This window comes from Electrophorus electricus, chromosome 1, assembly GCF_013358815.1.
Source record: "Electrophorus electricus isolate fEleEle1 chromosome 1, fEleEle1.pri, whole genome shotgun sequence".
Taxonomy (NCBI): domain Eukaryota; kingdom Metazoa; phylum Chordata; class Actinopteri; order Gymnotiformes; family Gymnotidae; genus Electrophorus; species Electrophorus electricus.
The window spans coordinates 32,303,193-32,310,067 of NC_049535.1; the positions used below are offsets into that span (position 1 = coordinate 32,303,193).

Consider the following 6,875-nt stretch of genomic DNA (forward strand, 5'->3'; position numbering starts at 1 on the left):
TTTTACATTCAGCTGGCACGTCATTGTCTACAGCACAGTTTTATTACACCAGATTTCTGCATCCCCAGGTTTATACTATATAGGCCTATATATTTAATCTGTAGAAAAAAATCTTGCAGTGGAAAACCCCTGAGGTCCCCTGAAGTCTGCCGTAGGCTGCACAAGAGCAGAGAAACCCCCTCCCACATACCTCACAGAGGTGGGCCAGACGTCAGGTGCAGACTTCAGGGTGGATAGTGTTATCATTACATTCTAATTATGACATCAGTGACTCATAGTTTCACTCAGATGCAGTTACGTCATATCACAAAGCCCATAAATGTTTTTGCTTGGATTTTCCTTCTGTTTACTGGATAGATATGTTACTCTGTTTTATTTTATTATTTTCACTGTGTTTTATATACCAGGACACTGTCTTCCTTTCGCTAAGAAGAACCTAAATGGATTGGTTATTTTATAACCAATAAAGGTTTATTTTTTAAATGGCAAAGAACAATTTAGAGGTTTTAAGAGGTTATAAGTTGCATAAATCTAATCAAATAAATGTAATTGTCCTCACTTATTTTAAACGCTGCTTGATTTGTACATTTTACATATCTGTAAAATGATTCATGTTGAGACATAACCTTTAGAACACAGATCTAAACAAAAGCACAGTAACAAAACAAAAAACACAGCCCCTGGGGATAGTTAATTCACCTTACATGGTTATACCTACCGGTTATCGGACGACGATAACCGCGTGTGATCGCCAAATGTGTCAGTTTGTAGAAAACAAACCCAAAAGAGTCTAAAGCTGACTGAAACTCTGGAAAAGGTGAAGAAAAAGAGGACGAGTCAGGACGAGTCTGGACTGGTTCCAGAACGCCAGCCCTCCTTCCCTGTATACAACCCCTCTCCTAGAAAAGGCATCTCCCAACATCCCATCAGCAGACACAAACCCTGATCCAGGTAACGGCACTGAGGAAAACGCCCGTCAGAAGAGACTTTTGGAGAACCTTCGCAAGGTACTGAAACCCTTGGTGCTTTCACATCTGTTTTATTTTAGTGTGTATCTTTGTAAAAACTGTGTAGTTTAATGTGTCCTATATTGAATTAATGATGCATATCTTATTCTCCAAGACAATAATTAATAGAGAAAATTAGAATCTCAAATTACTACTATTAACAACTGTTACTTTTACTATCAATTTTAAAACCTTTAACTCATTTATTCTTGTCCAAAATACTGAAGATGGAATTTATTTATTGTTTGCACATTATGCTGTATAAAGTTTCGTTAACATCTGTGAAGTTGCTCAGTAATTGTTTTTCATTATTATTATATAACTATATAAATTAATTTGTTATAATTGATTAATTAAAAAAATCTAATAGTTCAGCTACAGGCATAAAAACAGGCTGGCTTTATTGTAAATTGAAATTAAGGCTTAATGTGTAAAGCTAATGAATGCTGACGTCTGTCTGTTTTGCATTCTTTTAATTTGCGCTGATATGTTGAATAGCATGGGGTGGGGGGGGGGGGGGTGGGGGTACTCAGAGCTGTACAATCATGCAGCTTTAAGCTCGGGTTGTAGCACAGACAGCTCTAATCACACCACCATTAACTTCTTCCACAGCAGATGCTGTCTGAATATGAACTACTTCCACCACTCAGTAGAATTCATATACAAAGCCATGATTGGTTAGTATTGTGGCTATTGCTTGATTGAAGTATGCACATTTATCGGCAAAAGTGTGGTTAAACCCGGCCTCTCCATGTAAAACTGAACTGGATTAGGTTGGAGTGAATGTTTTCTGATCCAGGAATAATTCAGTTACACATCCTTATTCACCTTCTAGAATTGCAGAAAAGTTATGCCTGGGGATTAAAAAAAAATCCAAACAAATGATAAAGTTCATGGTGATCCCACTGAGTTTGTGTGTTAGTCACCCATAGCTCTGTTAAGCAAATCGCTACAGACTAAAACCTGAAGTAAGTGCTGTTAGTCATTTTGTTTGCTCCCATACACACCACCTGTCCTCTGCTCTAACCCTGCACTAATCCACACAGCTTGGTGTTCAAGAAGCAAAGAACCACAAACATGTGGTGTCTGGGTGTGTGTGTGAGCATACATGTCTGCGTGTGTGTGTGAGAGTTCCAACTGTTTTTTGAATTGTTGTGAAGAGGAAAATGATTCCTGACTGTCCTACAGCAAAGATCTAAAGACCGTTGATAGAGGAACACTCGTAGACCACTCAAAGTGAAAGATAGAACAAGTGCATCATTTAACTCCTTAACAATTCTGATTTCAAAAGTTCCTCAGGTCTTTTTCTATTTCGGTGCAGTACTACCATTTAACCCTTTGCATTTTAACCCTCCCAAATATGTGTGGAATGTTTTTGAGGCTTTCCGGAGGTGGGAAAAGCACAGCCTTAGGGAGTTGGTTGTGGCTGCACCATCAGTCCATAAACAGAAAGGCCTGCCAGGACATGCATCTTGCTTTGTTGTTTTGTTTTTTTCAGGACTATAGCTTCCAGCTCCAGACACCTGCTAGGACATGCTCTCAGGCAGGAGAGAGGCTGGGCTGCAAAAGATCTTTACACACCAATGTTTTTCACACTGATGCAATTTTGTGAACTTGCATGTGGGCACGTCAGCGTGCCTCAGTACAAAATTGAACTGCAGAAATCATGGCATTAAATCATAACGTTAAATCAGAACATTTGAGTGACATGGGTAGATTCTTCTCATCCCGAAAATCTTTGCGTCCCTTTAACATGAATGCGTATCTAGAGCAAAAATATATATTTTCAAATATTCCAGCTCAGTTTCCATTGTTGTGTGTTTGTGTGACAGTTTTACGCTTAGAGGTTGGAACAGTAATGCCCTTCACTGACCCCCCCCTCTCTCTCTCTCGTAGGATGGGGTCTTCTGGGATACAGATTGTGTGTGTCGTGCTGGCTCTTTTGGGCCTCATTGCTGCTATTGTGACCTGTGTCGTGCCCAGCTGGAAGGTGTCTTCCTTTACTGGCCAGAACATCATCACTGCACAGGTACAGACACACCGTGGCCTACACCTCTACGACAGAACCGTGGCATGAAAGCATGAGACTGGATAAACTGAGACTGGAGAAAAATGCAATATCTCAGCACACACTTACATCTCCGTATTTGCACATGCATGAGGTACTGAGAGATACAAAGCTACATGTGCTTATTGTAGATCGCGGGTGTAAAACTCCATTCCTAGAGCATAACAGTACAGCACAGTTTAGTCATTCTCTGCTTCAATACACCCGATTCTACCAAAAAGGCACAGGAGAATTAGTTGAATTGAACTACGTGTGCATTTAGAACCATCCCAGAGCAAAAAGCACACTTGTAATCCCACGCATGGCGTGTGTGTGTGTGTGTGTGTGTGTGTGTGTGTGTGTGTGTGTGTGTAGAGTGAGCAGAAGGGCCTGTGGATGGAGTGTGTGGTGCAGAGCACAGGTCAGCAGCAGTGCAAGTCCTTCGACTCTCTGCTCATCCTGGGCTCGGAGATCCAGGCGTCACGCGCCATGACCATCATCTGCTGTATGCTGACCACGCTGGCCTTGCTGGCCCTGTTTGTGGGCGCAGACTTCACCATCTGCCTGGAGAACGAGGATGCCAAGCCCAAGGTGTGTCTGGTGACGGGCGTGGCCTTCCTCCTCGCTGGCCTCCTCCTCCTCATCCCCGTCAGCTGGACCGCCAACAACGTGGTGAAGGACTTCAGCAACCCGCTGGTGTCCCCCAAATGGGAGCTGGGGCCCTGCATCTTCATCGGCTGGGCCGGGGCAGTGCTCCTCCTGCTGGCCGGGGGCCTGCTCTGCTGCTTCAGCCGTCCCCACTCAGGAGGGTCCGGGGGGACAGCCCAATACTTCAGCAACAGTGCCTCTGCCCCCAGCAAAAACTACGTCTAGCGGGTCAGCGCAGTCAAAGGGTGTGTGTGAGATCGGGAAAGGAAAACTCAACTGTTAAACAGATGAGAAACATTCCATTATGGATAATAGATGGAATTTTACATGCTCATGTACTTCTACGGTTTACATCTCACTGCTGGCATGAGAAACTAACCCATCTCCTTTTTTTGATCAAATATAAAATAAATATTTAATACTTGACGCTTAAATACAAACACTTTTAAAGAAAGGTTTAACCTGTTAAATCGAGATTTTCTTCTCCCCTGATACGCTATTGGTTCGGAGTTTTTTTGTTTTTGTTTTTTTTTAATAACTGCAACTATTTCGGTTATCATTTTCATCATCTATTTGTAGTCGTCTGGTTGGTGGTGCAGGTTTGTTTTAAACAGCTAACAGACAGGGAAATGACCCGTGCTAAATAAACTCTGTGCTCTGCTGTGCCCCCTGCAAGTGGTAGTGTCGTACTAGTTCGGTTTTCAGAGTTGTGTGGAAAACAAACCTCCGGACCACACCGTTCTCAGGCTGAGTCACTGCGGTTTCACACAGCAGTAAAATAACCATTATGCTATTTGAACTAATGATAAGCTTCAGAACATTGCTTTAAATAGACAACAATGTAATGTGAGGATATTTTGTATGCTGATTTAAAACAACTGGGTTCATTTTATATTTGTAATAAAATCAATACAAGGGATTGTGTGTCTTTATTTTTCATCTTTTGGAGTGCTGTTTCCAGCTGCCTTCCAGTTTCCTGTGTTGCCTGGATGCCACATCACTTGGTCGAGGGGTAAATGTGGAAGCGCTTGGACTGACCCACTCTGACGCCAGGCATGGTGTAGCTACTCGGCTCATGGATAGAGTTCATTAATAGTGTACCTGGTGTGGAAACACAAACTGAAAACTATGCGCGGGGAGGGGTGCTAATCAACTGATTTAAAACTAATGTATCTGTGTGTTTGTAAACATGAATGCTGTGTAATTTAATTACTATTGAGACATAACAACAAATTACTCCTAAAATACTGAAGACATTTATTTCAAATTTTCTGTGACATATATTAAAATGAGCTTTGAAAATTCAACTTAGAAAATGAGAGCCTTAAGGAACAATATTTGGTTCAGGAAAAGCTGCAACATCCTTTACTTCCTAAACCCATGTTGCCTTTCCTCTTTCACATCACACTTGCTCCCAAAGTTGGCCCTGATTGGTCATCTCTTCCCCAAGTCCAGCCCTCTCAGCTTTTACTCTCCAAGTCGCTCACACGTTTGGTTAGATCCTCAACCATCTGCCTCAGTGCCTTCAGCTCACTCTGCAGTGCCTGAGCATCCTTAGAGAGAGAGTGAGATGAGAGACCCATTAGTGACATGTGTAGATCTGGTATTTATATGCAGAGAGAGAAATGTGTGTGTGTGTGTGGGGGGGGGGGGGGGGTGCTCTCTTGGACTGGTGTGTTCCGTGGTCTCACCATTCCGTTGCCGTGCCGATGGTCAGAGCTCGCAGTGGGAATAGTCAGGAGGCTCTTGATGGATTTGCACTCTTTTTTAGTTGTTGCCACAAAGCCGTCCTTCAAGGACATCAGAATGGGTTTCCCATCTTTACCAGCGAACCAATCATCAGCCTCGACGGATGGCTCTGGACCAATCGTATCGGGATATAGATCTTCTTGGAACAGGTCGGACTACATAAACCAAACATACAGTTGGGAGGACACTTTAACACCTGAATGAGTTTAAACAATATCAGTGTGTATACACACACCCTCACACACACACATACACAGAACTATATGTAATCTCCTTTACCTTGCGTGGCACTGTCATGACGACGGGCTCACACTTCCGCTCATGCAGTTTATAGAACCTAAAGATAGAATTCAAACATGGAAGCGTGTAATCGTAAATAGAGAAATAAATATATATAATATAGAAATAAATATAGAAATATAGAAGAACAGTGCACATCCAGTCACTCCTAGACCTGCTGTGGTCTTGCTGGTGGGAGACCTGTGTGTGCACATGTGTGTGTGTGTGTGTGGCTTACCTGGCAATCTCACACTTGTTGATTTCGAGGCCCCTCTTGGGCATGTAGCCCATTCCCTTCTGGCTCTCCTTACTACTGTACATGGACAGATAATGCACATACGGGGCCTCATCCGTCACCTCAAAGTACCGGATGCTGCTGTCGCCCTGGAAACACACAGGCGCCCAGTTACAGAGTACGTTTACGGTTTGTGCCTTTGTGAGCGTGTATTTATTTGTTTGTGTGTGTGGATTTGGATCTCTGTATGTGTGTGCATGTGTATGATTGTGTGTCACTCATATGCGCGTACGCCACACCTTGCCACACAGGTAGACGATGCTGGTGTCGGGATCATAGAAGGGCAGTAGAACTCCACTGCTGGTGTCCAACTCCTGCAGTGTTAGGGCCTCCTGAAAGGAGTTCTGCAGCAGACAAACACAGCCGATGCCCTCAAACCCCAGTCTGCATTAAGCCCACAATGCCCTGTGCTGGAAGAGAGTGCGTGGGTGTGGGTCTATGTCGCTCACCAGGTCCCACAGTGCCACTTGTCTCTCACTCATGCGACTGAAGCCTGTGGTGAGGATTTTCCCATCTGACACGAACACTGCGCGCACAGGCCTGGAGCCCTCGTGGGGTTTCTCCTTCTCCTGAGACACACAAACACACATATTCATTCAGAAAAGGGGCCCTGCCTACTCCAGTAGACTGAGCACGAGCAGTGAAGGGTAACACTGGCGCCATCTGGTGGAAGGCAGGGCATCCCTGAGGCAGACTGAGTAGTGAGCTTGGGAAGGAGTCTGGTACAGTGGAGAGGGGAGTATCAGAGAGAAGAGCAGGGAGGTGAGATGTGGGGAGATGTGTGGGGAGAGAAGTGTCGGGAGGTGTGTGCGTGCAGGTCTGCGCGGGGAGGTGTGTGTGCGTGCAGGTC

The 6,875-nt window shown here is 44.1% G+C and overlaps 2 protein-coding genes across 2 annotated transcripts in view; one reads left to right on the forward strand and one right to left on the reverse strand.

Annotated features, from left to right (window-relative positions):
* The first annotated feature begins 2,904 nt into the window (after positions 1-2,904).
* cldni (claudin i) lies at positions 2,905-3,927 on the forward strand. The gene is made up of 2 exons (XM_027030025.2): positions 2,905-3,036; positions 3,430-3,927. The coding sequence occupies exons 1-2, from the start codon at positions 2,905-2,907 to the stop codon at positions 3,925-3,927; spliced, it is 630 nt and encodes a 209-aa protein (XP_026885826.1).
* Positions 3,928-4,935: 1,008 nt separating this feature from the next.
* The window catches only part of coro1a (coronin, actin binding protein, 1A), an 8,999-nt gene continuing 7,059 nt past the window's right edge, over positions 4,936-6,875 (reverse strand). Inside the window, exons 6-11 of the mRNA XM_035532648.1 lie at positions 6,475-6,594; positions 6,265-6,369; positions 5,969-6,114; positions 5,731-5,788; positions 5,394-5,606; positions 4,936-5,255 (exon numbers count right to left, since the gene is read on the reverse strand). Coding sequence (XP_035388541.1) covers positions 5,163-5,255; positions 5,394-5,606; positions 5,731-5,788; positions 5,969-6,114; positions 6,265-6,369; positions 6,475-6,594 — 735 coding nt within the window. The 3' untranslated portion in view covers positions 4,936-5,162. The remainder of the gene's footprint in view (positions 5,256-5,393; positions 5,607-5,730; positions 5,789-5,968; positions 6,115-6,264; positions 6,370-6,474; positions 6,595-6,875) is intronic.

Bases quoted from the DNA above. Each gene is read 5' to 3' on its own strand.
- cldni (XM_027030025.2), top strand. From the start codon at position 2,905: ATGGGGTCTTCTGGGATACAGATTGTGTGTGTCGTGCTGGCTCTTTTG. The intron at 3,037-3,429 runs GTACAGACACAC...GTGTGTGTGTAG, and splicing joins AGAACATCATCACTGCACAG to AGTGAGCAGAAGGGCCTGTG.